General features: G+C 37.9%; 1 protein-coding gene across 1 annotated transcript in view; it reads left to right on the top strand.

The window, feature by feature from the left end:
• Nucleotides 1-1905: 1905 nt before the first annotated feature.
• Nucleotides 1906-21729, top strand: part of NBAS (NBAS subunit of NRZ tethering complex) — a 186011-nt gene continuing 166187 nt past the window's right edge. The window contains exons 1-11 of the mRNA XM_009466291.2: nt 1906-2077; nt 6469-6523; nt 7142-7178; nt 8961-9038; nt 10122-10169; nt 11311-11354; nt 11757-11890; nt 12639-12772; nt 12889-12987; nt 20356-20494; nt 21339-21404. Coding sequence (XP_009464566.2) covers nt 1934-2077; nt 6469-6523; nt 7142-7178; nt 8961-9038; nt 10122-10169; nt 11311-11354; nt 11757-11890; nt 12639-12772; nt 12889-12987; nt 20356-20494; nt 21339-21404 — 978 coding nt within the window. The 5' untranslated portion in view covers nt 1906-1933. The remainder of the gene's footprint in view (nt 2078-6468; nt 6524-7141; nt 7179-8960; nt 9039-10121; nt 10170-11310; nt 11355-11756; nt 11891-12638; nt 12773-12888; nt 12988-20355; nt 20495-21338; nt 21405-21729) is intronic.

Here is a 21729-nt window from a genome sequence, read left to right as displayed (position 1 = left end):
GTTAGAGGCAAGAATCTCTGGGGTGTTATTATAAAAATAAAGTTAGACTGCAATTGAAAAACTGCAGCTTCTACAGTTACACCACAAATCAATGGTGCATTTGTCTGTTAAGTGGAAGGCACATAATAAAGTATTACCTACTGTTTTCCATCGTGAAGCACTTTAATCTTTTCTAAGGCAGACCTCAGATACAGACACCTCTGGTTCAAAGGCCAAATAAACAACAGCATCTCTGACAATGTAGTTCTCTTGACTACCGTCTTGCAATTTGAGTACTGGTTTTGCCCTGGAGATTTATTTCAAATTTCAAGACATTTTTTAAAATACTCATTAAGCTCTACTGACTGTTAACTTATGCTGTAGAAACAAGGTGTTGTTCAGAGAAAAATACAGCAGGTATTATTTTGTATCTTTAGTACCAGGCTGTTTGCATCACGATGGCTTCTTATGTATTAATAATTCCTTTGGGAGTATCTTCATTTGATACACTTCCTTTCTTTCACTATTATTTGCTGTATCTGTTAATCATTATTTTGCTTGCTTTTAGAAAAATGGAAAATCTAATAATTTTTAAAGACACAGATATGAATAATCTGCAGATTCAACTGTGATTCTGAGAAAATGTGTTTGTAGGCAGACCTTGATATCAGTACGTAGTGCTGCTTGTTGGTGTGGAATCCAGAGTGTAATTTACTATAAATCTCCCACAATTCTTTGAAACTTATGAACATTATGTTATACTATTTGTCATTGCTTTACAAGCTACATTGTCAAATACAGCTAAAGAAATGTTAAGAGACAGCCAGAAAGCATTTTTTTCTCAGTAGCTATTTCCTCCTGAAGTGTTTCCCAAGTATCCAACACAGCTTTTGTATTGCCCTGAAGCCCTAGTTTCAGAATTCAATTTTTAGTTTAGCTGACTTCTAGGCTGCACAGTTGCCTACAAGACTGAGAGGCTACTAAATACAAGTTAAAATTAGAGTATAGGAGCAGAAGTAGCAGGGTGTGAGGTAATTTTCTTTCAATTTTACAAACACTTTAGCAAGTTGCAGGGAAGAGACTGAAACCTTAGTTCTTTAATAGTGATTTATAAACAGGCTCATTTTTATCTGCTTAAGAGAGCTGAACTCTATGAGTGCAAATGTTTGTGGGACTGAAATATTTAGACGTTCTACATAGCACCATTGAAGTTGGAAGAGTAATTTGTGAGAAATACACAACTTTTGCTTTTTTCCTGTTTTTTTTTCCTATTCAGTAAGGATTTAATTAATACACTCAGGCCTTGCCTACGTTAGGTGTTCCATATCCTAAATTGTCTCACTGTAAGCTTTGTGGACAGCCAGCACCAGGCTGCAGCTACAGGCATTTCCCTGGGCAGTGCTGCTGAGGCGGCCATGCTGGTGGGGCAGCCATGACAGCAGGGCGGCCCTCACCGTGGCACCTTGCGGCCAGAAGTGATGGGTGCTGGACAAAAGGCCTCCGGGAATCCCTGGGGCAGCAGACACGCAGGCTCACTTATATATGCTCTCTATAGGTGTACATCATATGTAATATTTGGCAGCTGTTTCCTCGTTTCTTGCCCCAAAATGCGTTCCACCCCTCATGGCTTAGAGGGAAGGTTGAGGTCTCTTAAGCTGCAGCTGCCGCCCTTCAGAGGAGCCGCGGAGGCGGTGGGGGCTCCTCGGCCTCGCTCCCTTGCCCTCAGCTTCGAGCTTTCCCCGGAGCAGACGCCCTGTCAGGGCCCCAAAGCCCCTCGGGTAGGGAAGGCCACGGCCTCCTGCCCCGCTGAGAGGCGAGGAGCAGGGCGCGATGCCAGGCGGGCTCGGCCGGCGGCAGCGCTGAAGGAGTTAAAGGCCGCCCGCTGGGCAGGCGTTGCTGGTTTGGCCTCCGCCGGGCACCGTCGCTACCGCGGCGGCGGGTGGGTGGGGCGAGCATGGCCGCCGCCGGCGGGGAGCGCAGCGAAGCTGCACCGAGAGAGGCGGGGAAGGCCGGTGCCGGCGAGGAGGAGGACGGGGAGGAGAATATCCTGTACGATCTGCTGGTTAACACCGAGTGGCCTCCGGAGACGGAGGTGCAGGTGCGTGTCGCCGCGGCGCGGCCGGGGAGCGGGGGAGGGGACCGGCCACGTAGGCGCGGGCGGGGATGCGCCCCGCTGCCCCGGGGGCTGCGGCGGCCCTGAGGGCCGTGGGGACGGGCTGTTGCCTCCAGGGAGGCTCACCGGGCTGCCCGCCCCCTTCCTGGTGGGCGCAAGAGCGGGGAGGGCAGCAGGGACCAGCACAAAAAGTGTCCCTGCGGTCATCCTGCCCGTGTCACGGTCCCGTGTCACTCTGTTCCCGCGTTGTCACCCGTGTTTGTGCCGCCTGGGATGCCCTGAAGCCTTTCCTGCTCACTACCTGAGAACAGTGTACACCAGGTTTTACTGTTCAGCTGATACGACGGAAGCTGTGATGAAGTCCAGGTCTCATCTCCAGAAACAGCTGTACTGAGAGCAGTGGAAGCTGTCCTGGTGAAAACTAGGTCTTTTGTCGAGCTTACCTTGCATAAGGAAAACTAGATCCCTCTCTAGACGTGTATGTCAGAAGGGCTTCATCTGTACTTTCAGAAGTGGGTTAAAAGGGAGAAGTATATCACTTTGTGTCTACAAGGCACACAAATGGATGCCAAAACTTAAAAGACTGGAAAACATAGTTCTTGTATTACAAGTTTTTGCTTGCTTCTATTCGTCTTCATGGGTCAGTGGAAAAGCTGAGAAGCTCTTTCATCTTTGCTTTTTCATTTTTCCCTGCAATGTGCTGAGCTAGCTGCCTCTATGTCTACTCTTGTCATACTTGTACATAGAGCATGCAAGCAATGTGGTTTCATTTCTTTCTTGTAGTGTTTTTCAAGTCTACTGCAGTTGTTAATGCATTTCCCATTAAAAGTGGTTTATGGGAATATCTTAACAAAGTTTTATGCTTAGTGAGAACATCTGAACAGAGAAGATGTAAAAATGTTACAGGTGGAAGAATGTACCTATTCGTAATTACTGAAGTCATTCTCTTAAAAATATGTTTTTGTTTATCAGAAAGACTTCTTTTTTTTTTTCTCTTGGTCTGTAAATCCTCAGTTGCAGCAACAGGTATGGGTGTTTGGAAACTGTTTTTATTTACCTGTGTTTTGAGAGATGGTAAGCAGTGTTTGTTTCTAGTAATATATGGAAGCGATTTACATGTGTACAAACCACGAGGAGGACTTTAGTGTGGTGCTTTATACTGTGGTTCTACAACTCTGTTAAGGGGGCACATTTCTGACAAGTATCCCTTCTCTTCTGCTGCCATTAGTAGTCTTGAAGTTGTATGGTAAGTTGATTAAAGAACTGATTAGCCTGAGAAACAATTGTGTTGTTTCATTTTCTTTTGTTGAGTGGTCACGCTAGTACTCATGTAGGTACCAAAGGGGGTGAATAAAGTGTCAGTCAAAGCTGAGTGAAGTGTGAGACCTCCCTTTAGTGGTAGCATGCAGGTATGCCAGTTTAAAGTGATTGTGGACCCACAGTCTGAGGGTCCTGATCTGCTCTGACAGTTAGAATTTCTAAGCATCATAGAATTCTGCTTGTCAACTTCAGCAAATGGTACAGGCTATTTTAAATTTGGTATTTCTTGCCTATTTATTTTCAACATAATTCCTATTTTGAATGGCAGAAATAAGGAGGCTTGAAAATATTATGCCGTGTAGTTTGTTTGGATTTACATCCCTCTTGAAGACTGTCAGTAGCCAAGGACACTTCTGATATTCTCTTTACAGTTTTAGTGGGAAATTGATTTTACACTGACATACATAGGCAAACAGATTATTTTGTCAGTGTGATTCAGTTTTTGCCTTAAGGTGCCTTAACAGTGGTATTATTTAGGTGATTGTGACTTTCCCTTTGGAACATCTGTCTCTTCTAATCCTGGTTTATTCACACGTTCCAGAAGAAGTCACAAAACACTCCCTGCCTTACTTCTTGTAGAACTGAATGGTTTGGAATGAGTGAGGTGGGGCACAGCAGAAAGGGAAAGGAAGTTGAATGCTGTACTGCAAAATGAAATTAAATGTCTTCCTACGCAGTCATCTAGAATACAAAGCAAGGCCTTAAAACATACTTTTCACAGGTCTCTATTGACTTTTTAAAATTTTTCTGTTATGTCATTTGGGATAATTCATTTTTAATTGTAGAGTGCTGAGCATTTACAGCTGTAATTATGACGCATGGAAGATGAATCCTGTGACGAACACATAAAGTCATGTTAAATTCAAGACACTGGTAAAACTGGCATGGATTTCTTAAGCTGGTACCCCAATTTAGCTTTAGTTTTAGTTCTTGTTAGTATTCTCATTCACCTGTATTGAATTTCCCAAGAATATTTTTTTTTTTTTGTGGGGGAAATAACAGATGTTTGTTATGCAAGTAATTTGCAAGGAACTGACAATGCCAGAGAAGAGACTGGTGTCGATATCAAGCAGTCTGTGTTCAGTGTAGTGATGTGATTGTACATAATGCACTGTTTGGGAGCCCAAAATATATAACAAGAATAAAAGGAATTACTGAGTAGTTGATCAGTGAAAATAGTGAATGAGGCAGTGGTTGTGGAGGAGGTGGCAGGGGAGGACTCCTGGAATCATTTGTGTAAATACCGGCAGACTGAACTTTTCCTTTTTTCCAGTGGACAAGTACTGTCTGTCTGCTGAAATGTATTGAATGTATCACTTCATTCTATGGGTTTTTTTCATTGCCATCTGAAGTTTTGAGATTTCCTCAACACCCTCCCCGCCCTGCCCCCTGCAAGCTTGCTGGGTGTGCAACAAAATCCAAAAGTAAGTGAGTGTCTTGTCAGCGAGAAAGTTAGTTTTTATTTCTGGAATGCTCTAGCGAAGGAGAACTTGATGTTGTTTTCCCAAATGGGAATGAATTAAAAAAGAAATGTAGCAGATCTGGTAGCCGTTGCTGTTGCTGAGGTGGTAGGAATATATTACAAAAAGTAAAATTCAGGTCTTCAGAGTATAATAGTAAATCAGCTTTGTGAATGGTTTAAGATGGGTGGAATAGAACCCTGTAGTTTAGGCTCAGGAGTGGACACTAAGAATATTAAAAAAAAATTCTAAAGAGATGTAAGGAATTTTTACTGGGAACTTTTCTTAATCCAGAAACTTTAACAAGCTCTGCTTTTAACCTCCCTAGGAAGTTGCAGCTCTCCCCGAGGTACTATGATGGCTGTAAGAAATAATTTATTCTCTCTCTTATTTTACTGTAATGCCTTGTTATTTCCTGGTTGATCAACCTGAATTTGGAACATTATCTATTGGTACAGCTGCGTTGGCTTCTTACATGCTGTGAGATGGCAGCCCGATTATTTGAAAGACTATTTCTGGATTGCAAACTTTGCATAGAAAACTGCTAATCTTTACTTCAATAATTGGGAGCCCAAATGTTTTTTTAAACATAGACATACTCTGGGATTTTGATAAATTTGTGTGTTTTTCAGTGTTTGTTGCTCTATAACTTGGAGTGAGAGGTCTGAATATTTCAGTTAACAAGCAATGATCTGCACTATTTATTCTATATTGAAGGGAAGAGGAAATTAGTTCATTGCCTGCTCAAATGCTCAGTTTGTGGTGCTCTAATATTTTCACTAGAAAAGTATAAGCATGACTGCTTATTTTGAAGATCTGTGTGTGATGCCTTCCTTATTGGTTATGTTTGTTGTCTTCTCAGTTTAATCCCTTTTCCCTACTTTCTTATTGGCAAATAATTTTACCCCTTCTTATAGCTGAGAATTTACATCCTATGTTGGTTTGTATTTCTTTTTTCTGTGTTGGAAGAGTGCTTTCATTTATATAGTGAGAGTAGTTCTCCTCTGCCTTAAGTAGAACAGGACTGCTGGAAAGGCTATGTGAGATGGTATGGGGTAGAGGTGGTGATCTGAGTGGCTGTGTTACCTAGTACAAATTGGCACAGAAAGAGTTTTTCTTCAAAAGTTATTTGTTTTTCTTAATATTTCTGAAGCTTTCGTGAGCAGTCTTTATGTAGCTTAGCAGTTATATATTAGCATAATATGTTGAACACCAATTACTTTGACTTCTGGACGTTACAGGTCAATCTGGCATTCATTTCGCGTAGAAAGAATGATTTATAATACCTTACAAGAGAACATAATCAGAAGTCAGTGTCTTCTGTTACAACCTGAAGATCAAGGCAAAGCTGAATCAACAGATAATCTGTAGTACATTTTGTTTATTACATCTTGGCACATAAATATTTGGCTTTATAGCCTGTTGTAGCTTATGCAGTTAAATTACTCAGTATATGAATTTGTGAGTAATAGAAGATACATAAGGAACTTGTAGGCTAGCAGACAACGTAAATTTAATCCGTGAATATATGTATGAATGTTGTATTTAAGTTAGAATGTATAACATAGTGTTTGACCATTATTGTTGTAATTGCAGCCAAGAGGCAACAGAAAACATGGTGCATCATTTATCATCACTAGAGCAATTACAGGTAAATATGACTTGTTCTTATGTTCATAACTCATAAGAATGATGTGTGCATTGCTTGTCAAATTTACAATTTCTGCACTTTAGGGTGGCTAGTGTAATAGAAATAGAGTGCAGGATGTGTTTTCAGGAAGGTGTTTTCTGATTATCAATATTGCTGTGTTATTTTTATGTCATTTTTGTGAGCTTTCTTGTTTCTATTAGCTTATTGGGACAAACTAATAAACCATATATTTAAGAAGTTTAGAAGCTCTGAGTTTTAAAAAAAAGTTGTTGAGGTTTTTTTCTCTACCAGCTCTTGCACTGGGCTGTTTGCTAGTTAGTTCTATAAGGAAGCTTTACATTATGGTCATATTACATTGCCATTCAACACTTGGTGTATGCAGTAACTGAATTACTTTTTCACCCAGTAAGAATTTATCTTAGACTTTCCAGAAATGTGTACTGATTTTTTTGATCTGCCATTTGCATTTACTCTAATATAAGAATTCATTGGCCAAGCATAGAGGGTTTTTCCTTTAATACCTCTTTCTTTTGTGAGAGTTTCTGAGATTCTGTGTGCAGTAAGCTGGAGAGTGTTTTAAAACTAGAGATGTAATTTTTGCCTCTTTTTCCATTGTAGGTCCTGCATTGTTTTTGCTTCGGTACATCTGGTACAGGTAGGTTTGATGAAAATAGTGCTTAATCTTTTTATTTGATAATAGTTTTATAGCTTTTTGAGTTGACGGAAAGTTATTTTTAATGAGAGTAAAATTGAACACTTGTTTAGAATATTGTTCAAGCAATGCTTAGAATATTCTTGTCTCATAAGTTTTAAGTTGTAACCACTTGAGTTGCAGCTGAAGCCTATCTAGAAAAGAGCTGGTGTACACTAATTTGACTTTTCGCTTCTATCAGAAGCCTAAGTAAACTTGCAGTTGGAATGTCATCTTTCTCAAAACACATATTTGTCCTTCCCGCTCCCAGCTGAGATATTGCAAGTGAAGCTGTTTTGTTTTTTTGTTTTGTTTTTTTTTTTTTTTTTTCTTTAGCCTCAGTGACAAGTATGATGGCATGGCAGGATTAGCTTCCTTTGGAGTAATAATTTGGATTTTTTTTTTTTCTTGGCAATTCAAACTCTCATACAAAAAGCTTAATAACTAGTTGAGCAACAATCGTGCCATTTATAAATTTAACTTCTGATTCAAAAGGCACTTAAATGGTCCCAGAAATATATTGGGGTAAATACAGTGTTCCTGGAGAATTTCAGCTCTATGGTTATACTACCCTGTTGATGCACTCGACAGGTTTGATGATATCAGTTCTCCCTTTTTCAGGGGTATTCTCTTGGTTTTGGGATATATGGAAAGGGACATTAAGGTGACTCCCTGTGAAACAATGCTATTCTTGAATTCAGCAGGCAATGCTGTTTTCCCTATTGCTGGTGTTCTACTTTATTTTGCAGCCCTCTCCCCTTTTTTTTTGGGGGGGGGGATGTTTATGGGCTCCATACCATCATGTGAGTCCAGTTGTAAGGATTCAGTTGCAGACAGAATTAACTTGCTTTTCTTCCCTCCTGCCCAGTAGTCATATTTGAAGTCTGATTTCTAGCTTTTGTAATAGATTCTAGTTGATTCTAGTTGCTATTTTTATGTATTTAATAAAAGTGTTTGGGACGGAGCTTGGGAGGCCTCTAGTTTAAAGTCTTGCTAAAAGCAGGGAGAACACTGAAGTCAGACTAGGTTCCTTAGGTCTCTGTCCAGCTAGGTCTTGAAAAGCTTAAAGGATGGAGATCCCAAAGACTTTCTGGGCAGTCTGTTCCAGTGCCTGACTGTCTTCATGGTAAAGAATTCTCTTCCTTATGTCAGCTTGGAACCTCCTCCGTTTTGGAATCATAGTATCATTTAGGTTGGAAAGGACTTTTAAGATCGAGTCCAACTGTTAACCTAACACTGCCCAGTCCACCAAAGGTTGATCACAGTTTCTTGTGCTCCTGCCATGCACCTCAGTGGCTCCCATCTTAACAGTAACCTCCTAGGTATCAAAGAGCTGCTATTTGGTCCCCCTGAAGCCTTCCCTTCTCCAGGCTAAACAAACACAGTTCCCTCAGTATCTCCTTGTAGGGCAAGGGCTCTAGTCCCCTGACCATCTTGGTGGCCCTCCAGTTTATTGGTGTTCTTCTTGTAATGGGGGGTTGGGGGGGCAAAACTGGCTGCTGACCAGAGTATAAAGAGTGATGAGTAAATGATCAGTTTACTTAATATGTGGTTTTGTTCTGTTAGTACAAACAAGGATGTTGTTAGTCTTCATCATTGGCAGGGTGCAGTGTTGATTCATGTTTAGTTGCTAAAACCTCCCAGGTCACTGATGGTTGCCTTAAAGCTAAGTTGTCTGGCATGTGTATCTTGGGTACTGGTTTTGTTAAGTGTATGTTCTGATTTAGCCTAATGTTGTTATTTCAGCCCGGCAAAGTTTTCTCTGCCCACTGGACTGGTTCGTCTGGTTAGTAAGCAGATCAACTGGCACCTAGTACTTGCAAGGTAACCAGCTTACATGCTTTTCTGTTTGCAGCAGTAGTGAAATGTATCAATGCTTCTTCTCCTCCCCCAATGCTGAGCTGATAATTGTGCTAAAATCATGTTATTCTTTTTGGTCAAGAGAAATACTGGAGGCTTTCAGGGGTAGCCCTGAGGAAGAAAGGTCAGTCTGCTACCTAGGGGCTTCTGTGCTGCTTCTCTTCGTTTCTTGCATATCTCATTCAGATCTGAATGTCCTTCTAGCTTTTGAGGCAAAGTGGCTTGCAGTCCAATCATTCTCAAACTCAAGTCCTGAATTTGGTCAGTTAAAGACCTATAACTTGGCAGGACATATAATATAAATTACTTATTTTAAAATTTGTAGAAAGTGAATGCATACCCTCAAGAGTTGTCTGCTATTGTATATTTAGAGGAGAAGTGAGTTCCAAGGCTAAAACCAGCTGTTCTGCAGTAATTTTAGCAGCATCAGTGAGATCACTGGCTTTTACAAATAAGCATAAATATGTACAGAAAAATGGTTCAATGACATGAAGGTAGCATGGAATGTTTTAGCTTATTAAGTATTATCGCTGAATCTGATCAGTGGTTCAGCAAGAGCTGTGTACTGTTGAGAGAGATGGTGATTCTTCGAGGGAAGTGATACTCTGTTTTGATGCACAACATGCCAGTTGCAATGTTGTATGTTAGGTACAAAGACAGGAGACTGAAGGAGATGACATAACTTACTGAAGTATGATAGTTGTTTATTCCAGATAAAGCAATACATAGTTTTAGATATTGCTGTTATAAAATTATCCATAAACAACGTCTGATTCTGACCTCCCCTGCAGCAAGATTTTAGACATTGTTTCTGTTTTCTTAGTGCTACTAGAAAAGAATGACAGATACATTTCAGTGACATGAAGGGAATCTTATTATAGCACTGACTTTTTTTTTTGTATAAAAATTTATATTTCCCAATTTGTTTTGATTTATGAAAGAGGAAACTTGTATCTAACCTTGCAGAAAAGCACCTAGAGCTCTGATGCACATTCCGTAAGGACTGGACTTCAAATGAACTTTCACACCTTTATTTTTCTCTTTCAGCAATGGTAAATTGTTGGCAGTTGTTGAAGACCAATGTGTAGAAATCAGGTACCTTAGTATTATCTATTGCTTCATGACCACAGTTGTGGAGTTCTGAGTGTTTCTAGTCATTTACTAACTGTATGTTTAAAGATTTTTCTGGGTTTTTTTGGGGGGGGGAATGTTATATGTTGTGAAAGTAATCTATGGAATAATCTTAAAATATATTATCACTTAGAAAGCAGAAGCCTTCTATTTCTTCTTAGTTTTTGGTCATTCCCCGTTTAAAAAGAAACCCCTCCCCCCCCTCCCCCAATTATTAATGTTATAGATAAATTTATGTAAGTATCTATCTGTCTCTCTCTCTCCCTCTTTTCAAGAGGTGAAAGAAAAACAATCAAAGTGCTAAACCCAAATCATAGTCTTTCTAACCTTTGCCTTTCTGTTCCCCTTTAAAGTCTATTTAAAGTCTATTTAAAGAATAGAAATTCTCTCCTAATAAATGGGACAAGGACCTAGTATTCTGCTTCTCTGTAGAGTAGCTGGCATATATGATACTTCACCTTATTTTACAAGTAATGTGGATTGCTGTAAAGACTGATGCTTTCCCTTTTTCTTCTGCTCTCTAACAAGCTCTCCTTTGCCAGTTCAAGAACACATTTAGCTGTAGAACAGATCTTGATGGAGTGTGTTTACTTGCTTCACAAAAATCCATTTGCTAGAAGGTCAGACCTTCTATTTATATGTAAAAGAAGCAAGTGTGTGAAAATTGTTCAATCAGAAGTGCTGTGAACACCATAAATGTCAGCTTATAGACTGTAAAATAGATCTTGTGTTTCAACTGTATTAATGTAACCATATTCTTGCATTGTTTCTAAAATTGTAACCTAGAGAATACTGACTAGTTTTTTTTTCCCTAAAGTTACATGCTGAAGTTCTGAAATGCTGCTATCCTATTTTGAACAGCATTACTACTAAATGAGGGATATTAGTGTTTATGTGATGGGAGGAGGGTTTCTAAAATACTGTTGTTAGTTACTGTAGCTGCCTAAGCGTGAAGGCTACTATCTGCCTTTTTGAACAAGTAGTTAAATACATACAGGCCTTTGAATTGTGCACTTAGAGTGTTTTTATAGTATTCTGTTCATCCTAGAAAATTGAAGAGTGTTTTCTTTTTCTTATTTAAATCCATATGAGTCTTTTTTGGCAGGTCTGCAAAAGATGACTTTGGATCCATAGTTGGAAAATGTCAAGGTATACAATATGGCAACCTCTGCATCATTACTTAGCGTCATCATTGTTTGGTTATTCATGCATGGCTAAGTGGTGGTGTCGGTTTACTATAATGTTGTAACTTCTTAAAAGTGTTGGGAAGAATCTGTTAATAATTTTGCTTTGTGAATAGCTCCATTACCCTTCCTCCCCCCTCTTCTTTTCATGATGATTAACATATAAAACCTGAATCTGAAATGACATGATAGTTAAAATTAGTGGGTTTAGGAGACATAGCAGGTGTTGGATGGAGGTGGTGGGGTTTTTTTCTCTTCCAAGATAAGCTTCTAATGATGGTAGGCACCCTGCATTTTTTGATGCAGTTGACTTTGTGTTTTAAGGGATTATATTTCACTTTTTAATAACTTTCTTCCTTTTTCACAGTGCCCAAGGATCCTAACCCGCAGTGGAGGCGAGTGGCATGGAGTCATGACTGTACGTTACTTGCTTATGCTGAAAGCACTGGAACAGTGAGAGTGTTTGACCTAATGGGTAGCGAGCTTTTGGTCATTTCACCGGTAAGTGCTCTCTTAGATTAAATATGAATATAATAGAACCTTTTGTAAAGATAAAAGGTATTTTCCACTATGTGGCCTTTATTTAATCATGGCTTGCTTTGGTGTAAAGGCTTACAGTATGAATACCATGCACAAATGTACCCTGAAGTGTTTATCATATGGTGGATATATTATAGTTAAACTTAAGTCGTGTAGCACTTGCAAAGCATGTACTTTGTGCTGTTGTATCAAGTCAGAAACTTCATCTTTTCTTTTCTTTTTCTTAGAATTGTGGTAGATCTGCAGGTACATCAGATTGTGAAAGTAGAGTCACCTACTTAGTTTGTGTGCAAATAATTACAATTTGTAGTAGTAGATTACAAAGCTGCAGTTTATATGCAGAGTCAGTTATAAATCAAGAAATATTGCTGAAAGAGCAATATGAGGATTATTTTTTCTTGGTATAAGCAAGATGATTGCTGTTGGCTTGCCCCACACAATATATTTTATATTTTGCATATTCAAAGGTTGTATGAAACTAATTTGGAGAGGTGGCTCAGGTGTGTTTCCTTAGTATATTGTCTTTGCAGACTTTACAGTAGTAAGATTTCTTTAAAATCAAGATAAAAGGAAGTGTATTTTACTAATACAAACTAGGAAATTTTATTTTTTTTAGTACATTTTTATACAATATAGTAAATTTAACTTCCTAGTTCTTTCAGTAACCAAGACACTTTCTCCTTTTTTTTGTCTGCATTTTTGGGTAAAGACAGCAAGTTTTCCAGGAGATCTGAGTTATGCTATTGCTGGATTGATCTTTCTAGAATACAAAGCAAGTGCCCAATGGTCAGCTGAACTGCTTGTCGTTAATTATCGTGGAGAACTGAGAAGTTACCTTGTAAGGTAAGCATAAATTTTGACTTGCTTTGAGAAGGTACCGTAAACTTCAAAGGCATTCTTTCTGCTCTTTAAAGAAAATAAATCTGAAATACTATATGTATTTTTTCCCCCATACTTAGTGTTGGAACAAATCAAAGCTTTCAAGAAAGTCATAGTTTCAGCTTTAGCAGTCATTATGCCCATGGAATAACTACTGTCATTTATCATCCTGGTCACAGGTAAGTGTTCTGTTTGCTACCTGCCAATAATATGGAAATGATGAACAAAAGTGGCAAAATAAACATTGACATGTGATGCATAAGGAGGGGGAGAAAACAAAAATCTATTTTAATATTGGTATTTAGTGAATCAGTACTAACAAGTCATATATCATTGTACCTATGAAAGAAGCCCTAGTTGGTGATCTTGCTTTACTAATCCAGTAATGAAAATCAAGTTGTGTCCTTTACTGTACGAGTACCTTGCATAAGCAACATTTTTTTAGAATGTCAGGTATGGTTTCAAAAGATGTTTCTGAATTTGATGCGGGTAAGGGCTGATGTCTGGTTGGTTTGTTTGTTTTCTGTCTGGATTTGATTGTTGGACTCATTGGCCAGCCCATTTTCCCTAGTGTTCTGACTAGAATTGCCAGGCTTTGGTATTTGGAGTTGCCTTGTGATGCATTTTCTCTGTTAGTAACGTGTTGGGTGCAGATACCAGACTTGAAAGATGGACTAATTTACTGCCTGCTCTTGAACTGGATTTAGTTGGAATAGGTCCTGGTTAGCCAATTACTTATGTTAAAAATGTGTTAACCTTTTTAATATCTACTTGTTATATAGCAAGGTAAACTCAGCAACTAATTTTTCTATTTCTCTTCAGTTGTAGGAACTAAACTTCCTTCTAGATATTTTTCTTCTATTAGATCTACTAGTATTGTATTTGTGAGCTCCATATGTTACATCGCTGTATTTTTTTAAATGAAAATTAGGCTTGGCTGTAGAATACCAGAATAAATTAACTGTTTAAAAACTTGTTCTCATTCTTCAATATTAAGTGAGCTGTCCTATCTATCTTAGGAAAAAAATGGTTATTAATGAGAAGTAATGTTCTTCTAGCTTATTACTTTAAGAGATTAATTTTGAATATGGTTTCTTCTTTCTACCTAGTTTGTATCTAGTAATTCCACATAATTAATACTTGGTATACGAAATCTAGAGTTTGGAGGTAATAGGTGTGGGTTATGGAGCTTTGGTAGTGCTATCTGACCAGATAACAGAACTTACTCATCCTTTCCTTTGATCAGGCCAGGGTTAATGATTCTTGACATGTGTTTCCAAAGTTATCTTTTCTGCTCCTAATATTAAGAATTAGATTGATTATAACAGTGAGTGTTGCAAAGAATAGCGGTTAATAGTCAAAGTACAGTCAAATAATTATTCTGACAATTACAATAGATGGATGTACTTGCTTTTCGGTTTTGGTGCGTTTCTGAGCAAATGATGTCAGAACTGTTAAACTCTTACAATGGCTAAACCCATTAACAAGAAAATATGTAGAAAATCAGCTGGCGTAGTTGTCAACCAAGTAGTATGGGCGTTGCTTTGTGCATGCTAAGGGCAACTTACTGCCATAGAGGTTTGAAATAAGAGGGTGGGGGGAAGGCAAAAATTTCAAGTTTTGTTTTCCTTCTTTCCTCCCACCTCCAAGAGAAGTAATAGCTTTGATTTTCCTACTGTTCTTAGGTTAACGTTTTTAAAACTTGATATTAGTGTGAAGTAAAAGAGCAGGAGACAATGCTAGTTTTGTGCTTAGAATAGTTTATTCAGAATATTAGTAATTAAAGTTATTTTTTATGGAAGCTTATGGCTGGCATAATTTTGTTGTTGTTGTTTTCTGTATTGCACATTTTCTAGGGAGAGAAATGCCCTTTCCTTACATGAAAAGATGTGGTTATATCTGCTGCTGAAGTAATAAGTTTGTGTAATGTGTGTGGCATACATATTCAGGAATTACTTGTTTTTACCACAAAATATGACTCCTTCCAAGAAAAGAAAAATAGTCAGGTGGAGTCCCCTGTGATCGTAGTAGCTCCTGCTATGTGCACTCAGTTGTCTTGCTTGTAAATTTGAAAAATTGGGACTTGAAAGAATGCACAATTGGATGGAATAGTTGGAAAGCACAAAGAACCATTGTTTTGACCTTCATGTAGGCAAGTCTTTTCTGTTTTGAATTTACTCTGTGGTAGAAAACTTCTAAATTTGACAATAGAGAACTCTAAATTCATGAGCAGAGTCTCTTCCTGAAATTGTCTTTTTATAAAAAAATAAAAAAAACCCAACAAAAAACCCCCCAAAAACCCCAAACAAACCACAAAAAAACCAACCAAAACCCAGAAGGAGTTGAAGGGAGGCAGTTTTCTTAAATTGTGCATTAAAAGAAAATTGTAGATACATATGAATGCTTCAAAGTTTTAATTTTCAAGAATGTGAACTTTAATCGCTTAAGTTCAACTTTGTGCTTTCTTGCATTTCATTTAGTTTCAGATGTTGAAATTATACTGGTCTATTTCCGCTGCTTCTAAGCCTTGACTTATTGCACTCTGTATTGCTATGTATTTGCTCGTTACCTATTACAATGCAATTAAACAGTGCTTAAGAACTTAATACGCTTAATTTTTTCAACTAGATGTATGATAATTACAAAGAGAATATTTCAGTAGGGAATGTATCTGAATCTGTAGGAAAACTTGAAACAATAGCTTTGAAAAAAAGCCTAATAATGAGTTTCACAGCTGTTGAAAAGTGTTATACCTTAATTTAAATGCCTAATGTTGGTGTTCTCATGTGATCCAGCCTTCATCTATGATGGAATTTATGATGCACTTTAGTTTACAAAACTTAAATGTCTGCTTCAGCGTGAGCTCTCTGTAGGCTCTTAATGGAAGGTTCAACACCTTGCTTATTTTGACTGTCTTACTCTGGAGGTGAATGTCTTACTTCAGGGTTATCTGCAATTGCTGCAGAAAATGTTTGATATTAGAGCCTAAAATGTGTGACGGCTATAGGAGATGAAGAGTTTTGGATTCAGTTGGAATTTGCTTGTTGTACCAAAATTGATGAGTGAAGACTTGTGTAGAAGTCTCAAGTTTTTTTCCTGGATGCCTCAATGGAACTTGCTGTTCTTGAGACTGGTATTATACTAGTTACCTTCAGCCCAACTTTGTATAAACCTTTGAAATAGAGTACAATTGAGGTACTGCAAGGGCAGCCACTTTTTTTGAGACTGAGGAACCCCTGGAAGTGATCTAATCCATTCCCTTTCACAGCAGGGTCAACTAGACCAGGTTGCTTGGAGCCATGTCCCTGCAGTCCAAGACCTGCACATCTCTATCCTCCCTCAGGAGCATGGTCTGAGTCAAGGCCTCTGATGTTCTGGGGTAGCTGCTCCAGTGGGTGCCAGGGACTGAGCCTGTTGGTGCATGAACACAGTTGCTGGGAACATGTACAGAGAGTGTTTCTGGCTGTCATTTTCTGCAAACGGCTGCACAAAATGCTGCATCCATTGGCTATGCTCTAGGCCTGGCACTTGCATAGGTCTTTTTCTACGACTTGTTGAAAGGGTTCCTGACCATTACTAATGAGGAGTCAGCTGACATGAAAGCTCAAAGCACCCTTTGATCAGGAACTGCTGGCAGACCTTGTTAAAAGCTTCCGGAGCTTGCTGGCTAGCTGTTCCTGGCAATGGCAGGCACATGAAGTTCCTCAGAGGCTTCCCAGGAGTATGTAGAAGATTAAGAAGATCTAGAAATGGAGCCCAGAAACTGCTGCACAAACTGCTGCATGCTAGCTGTGCTCTGTGTAGAAAACACATTCAAGAATAAAAGTTATTTAAGATTTTAACATTTTAAGTACTAAAGGATGTTGCATTGATCTTGGATGTCCATAACAGTGTGACAGACAAAACTTTCCCTTCTAGGGAGTTACTATTAAGTGTCATATGTTAATTTAACATTGCTTTGTGACCCATGTGGAGTGGCATAAAACTGCAGCTGATATGGTGGGATTTAAGAACTCAAGTATTTGGCCAGGTAAATTACTGGGAGAAAAAAAAGTTGTTGGCATGGCATCTTCTTCTTCAGACTGGGACTAACTTAAAAAAAATAATAATAGTAAACAGGAAAAAAACCTCTCCTGTTGCTGTTCCCAGTCTACCTGTCAACTTGTTATTTTGGAGTCATCTCCTGTCTAGTGCTGAAAAAATAATTGGTAAACAAGGCTAGATCTTTGCTGATGCTCTCAGGAGTACCTTTCATTTTCTTTTGATGCCAGTTGTGTTATTCATCTTAATAATTTCTGTCCCTGCTGTTGCATTTTGCTGTCCGAAAAGCTTTTTAAATTTTTAAGTACGTGCTGCCATGATGAATTTCTCTGCAGTCCTGGGAGAAGGCTTTTTGTTTTGAGGTTGTGTGTTTTGTGTGTGTCTAAACTGATATGACATCTTCATTCCAGCTGTCATTGAGTTTCATTTATCCTAAAAGATACTTCTGAATTATAAATGTGTTGCGCTGTATGTGACAGTTTTTCCAAAACTTCTTTGAAAAGATTTATCTTGATGGAGTTTCTGAGAGCTCGTTCAGGCAGTTTTGAAGATACTGCTGTCACTATTATTGACAATTCTTCTCTTGGTCTTTGTGCTACTATTTGTCTCTTAGTCACCTCTGGCACAGTGTGGTCAATTGTAATTGAGTTCTAGTCACTGCTGCTGTTGAAATTTTTAATTCAGTGGCATGTTGCAATGGAAGCTGGAGCTTATGGAAGAATTTAGGTCCCTATGGATGGGCAAGACTATAGATAAATTAATCTTCGAGAAGATTATGCCTGCTTTCTCTTGGTTATTAGGAATTGACAGCTGTGGTGTAGCGATTTCATGAAGTTCTTGTTTACCAATTTTTTAAAATTTTATTTCTTTTAAAGCTTTCCTGATGGACAGGCTGTGAAAGAGACACATGTGAAGCTTGCTTTCTGTGCTAAAAAAATGTTAGGAAATCATTTTATGCGTAATGATTGACCTTGCCAACATCTTTCAGAATTAGGATGTGATTTCATGTTCACTGATATTAGACTGTGTGCTCACACGTGAGTACCTTAACATGTTTATTTTTGACTAGCTAAAATGGACATAAACTGCATCATGTACAATAGGGTAGATAGGTTTTAGGGCAAAATACTTGCTTGAGCTGTTACAAGGACTTTCATGTGGCAGGCTGTCTCTGCTGAAAGTTCATTTGTTTGGTAGATGTATGTGCTGCAAGATATTTGAAAACTTGTTACTTCCTTGTTTTTAAGTGAAGCTCCTCAGAAGAGCTCTGTAGCATGTCTAAAAGATGGCTTTTGTATGAGTTGGGGGCAGCTCTTATGTTCTTTGTGTGTGTCAAGCTTCTCCAACAGAACAATCATAGGCAGAGGAAAGTTGCAGAACAGAAACATCAGGGAGAAGGAGAATAAAAAATATGCAGAAGGGAAACAAACAAATGGATTATTAAGTGTATGACATTTAATCTGTGTAATTTTTTTCTTCCCAAATGCACTTTTCCCCAGTAATCAGCAGAAAATTTGATATTAAAATAGTTTGTGTAGTTCTGAGAACTGTGTTGTTTATTGGTGGCTGTACCTCATGTGTTACTGTTTTCCATGTTCCTGAAGGATTTATGTTCTTGTCTCCAAGCCTTCCTGGGTTTAAGTCACTTCCTTCATGAAAGAATAACAAACTGTTCAAGTAGTTTCTAGTAGTTGTTGATGTCCCAAAGTTGAATGAAATTAAACTTGCTATGTTGTTGTGCTTGTTGCTTCTGATTTCCTCAGTTGCTTGTGTATGGAATTGCTTAAATATTCCAGTTTCCAATGTCTGCCTTTCCATTATTGTTATTTTTAACCAACCCCTATAGTCCTTGAGAGTCCTGGTACCAGAGACATCTTCAGATCAAGCTCATGCTTAGTATGACTTGCAGACCAAAGTACTCTTACTAGTATTTTGTGTTAAAGTGGTGTCTTTGTAAGTTCCTTGGAGTTCCTGTCCAAATATTTACTTGAGAGCTGTCCAACCAATTGACCAGAATGAACAACCAGTATCAAAACCAAACAGTTGGTGTTGGTTGGAAACTGAAAATGCAAAGCAACGTGGGTTCATTTAAGATGTAAAGTTTGTTGCATAAAAGGCTTAATGCAGTCTTGCGTTACTAGCTTGTTCAGAAAAGAGGTGTGCACTGTAGGAGTTCTTTGGTATTTTAACACTGGGATTGCTGTGCTCACTGAGCAACAGTCATATTCTCTGTTTAACAAGTAGTATTTATAGTGAAGTTTCTTCTGCAGTCTATGTAATGCTGAAGTACAGTCCTCCGTTGCTTCTCTGTGTTGGCATTCCCTCATGGATTGTCTAATATTGTGCTTTGTTAATTGTTGTCATCTTCATAACCCAAATGCTTTGCTCAGTATCTACGGGAGAGCTGTGATAGGTGAAGCTTATGTCTGCTTTTTTCCTATGTTATTGCTACAAAACATGTATGCTAATTACGCATGAAGTACATTTGCTTCCACATGCTATTCATTCAGGTTACCAGTTTTAAGGAGTCTGAACTATGATCTGCACTACTCATGCTAGATTTCCTTGCCTTTGGTAGGAATCTTCTCTTGCAGGAAGTATTTTGAAATATACTCAAATCACAGCTGAGGGCTATATGAGCATCAGCCGCTAGGTGGTAGAGCATTTCAAGAGTAATGCAGACTTTGAAAATTGATAAAGCAATGTTCTCAGGGCTGAACTACTGGCTTTTCCAATCTATGCCTTTTTTTGCTGATACTTTACTTTTTGATGGGTTGTTCACTAAAATGATGCTTCCGAACAAATTTAGACATCTGTTCTCAAAGTTTTTGTCAAAGTAATCAGCAGGTAAATATAAAACTGCTTGTTAGTAAGGTGAAAGGGCTTCAAGGAAAATATTTTGATACATTTTAGTAGTAATCAGTAACAATTGTAAGAATTCCCTCAAAGTTTTAAAACCATCATCTGTTGTGTGTAACGAAATTATTGCATGCACATTTATAATTGGTAGAGTGGCTTTAGAAAACAAAATTAAAAAACCTTGACGCATTCAGTTCCTCAATAAAAGTGAAGTAGTTTTTGTACCACATCTGAATAAATGGTAACCTAATGCTTAAACAGAATGACCAGAGCTTTTCATAAGCTTCAGCTTATGAAATCATTGTCATTCTTTGAGGGTATGGGACAAACTCATGTAGCCTTACATATTTTCTTTTAAATGTTGGGAATTAGGCCTTGTTTGGGAAGCTAGAGATGAGAATAAATAGGGATAAATGCCACAAATAACAAGTGTTACCCAAGTAATATTTAAGTCTTTTTGTCTGTGAATAAACACTCTGAAGTTTAAAGCTTATTGGGGCTGTTAGGAATCTTAATATACTTAATATCTTAATATACTTAATCTTTTTGTTACTGCAGGCAAACTGCTATAGTTCTGACTTAAGACAATTAAAAAACACTTATGTGGCAGTATATGAAACCATAACATGCCTTTATATATGTTATAGACTTCTACTTGTAGGAGGCTGTGAAACAGATGAAGATGGAGTATCTAAAGCAACTGCTTGTGGGATATCTGCTTGGAGAGTTCTGTCAGGCTCTCCCCATTATAAACAGGTCACTAGTTATGAAGATGACATTAGAACAGTAAGTATGTTTCCTCATTTTATTAGATGAATATTGTCACTGGCAGAATTAGCTAACTGGAAGTTCAATATGAATCTTTTTGAAAGAAGAATTTAATGCAATGTTTTGCTATTTTGTAAGCTATGATGTGAACTTCTAATAAGTTATCTCCTCCCCTCCAGTATCTGTCTATTTTTGTTTTTTCTGTAGTGTGATTTGAACATTTAAGTTCTTGATTATAACTTGTGGTTTAAAACAAACAAACAAACAAAAAAACCCCAAACCAAACAAAACCAAAACAAACCAAAAGAATGAGAAACAACAACAACAAAACAGTAGCATGGAAATATACTAACTCCTTACTTGTGTACTGGGATATGTTACCTGTCTTTGTTGGAACAATTGCAGTTATCCTTGTCTTTTTATTACATCATAACAAAAGGCAGCACACCTGAAATAAGTGTTTCAGTTTAAATCTGACTCTCTATTTCTTTTAGTTCTAGTAGAGGTAAATGTTTGATTTGGCAACAACTACTGTGTGGATATACTGAAATCAATTTACAGTATACTAGGATAAATTCCAGTATTTACTCTTATATAGGTATTGCTTAGTATTAAAAGCGAGCTGTTAATTTCATTGCAAATGGGTAGTGCTTTTCTGTGGCATGATACATACCTAATGAAATAGGCAAAGTTATACAAATTGTGTTTTATTATGCTTACATTATTTTAAAATAGGCAGTCTTGGGGAAGTTTAAAGAATCCTGCAGAGTTGTTTTAGTACTTTAGATATGACTTAGTTTTTGGTATGTAAAACAATGTATGAGATTGTCTTTCATTGTATGATATGTTTCTGTTCTTACAGGCACAGAGAAGAGGATTATTAAGGATTATGAATATAAGATTTTACAGCAGGCGGGGAACAGAACAGGTATTAAGGTCTAGGTCTACCTCAGAAATGTATTTTACTAACATAATTGTCCATTAATGACTGCCTGAGAGACTGACTGAAAGTAGTTTTTAATTTATGCAACTTAAGAATTAACATTTCTATAAAACTTATCAAAAATAATAAGCTTTTAGCATTAAATGGAGTAGATTGCCATTTATTTGGCTTTTTTAAAAATCCAATTAGTTCATCTGCTGAAGCTTGAATCTTGGGTTTTCAGCATACTGACAGGAACAGGTCTAGAGATGTAAAGTTCAATATTAAATGTAAACTGTTATTCAAAAAGGAATGTGTAAAAAGCCACCTA

The sequence above is a fragment of the Nipponia nippon genome, unplaced genomic scaffold, assembly GCF_047370975.1.
Source record: "Nipponia nippon isolate SJK-2023a ecotype South Korea unplaced genomic scaffold, ASM4737097v1 scaffold_4, whole genome shotgun sequence".
NCBI lineage: Eukaryota > Metazoa > Chordata > Aves > Pelecaniformes > Threskiornithidae > Nipponia > Nipponia nippon.
The sequence above is the reverse complement of the archived record's forward strand: the minus strand, read 5'-3'. Positions and strand labels throughout refer to the sequence as shown.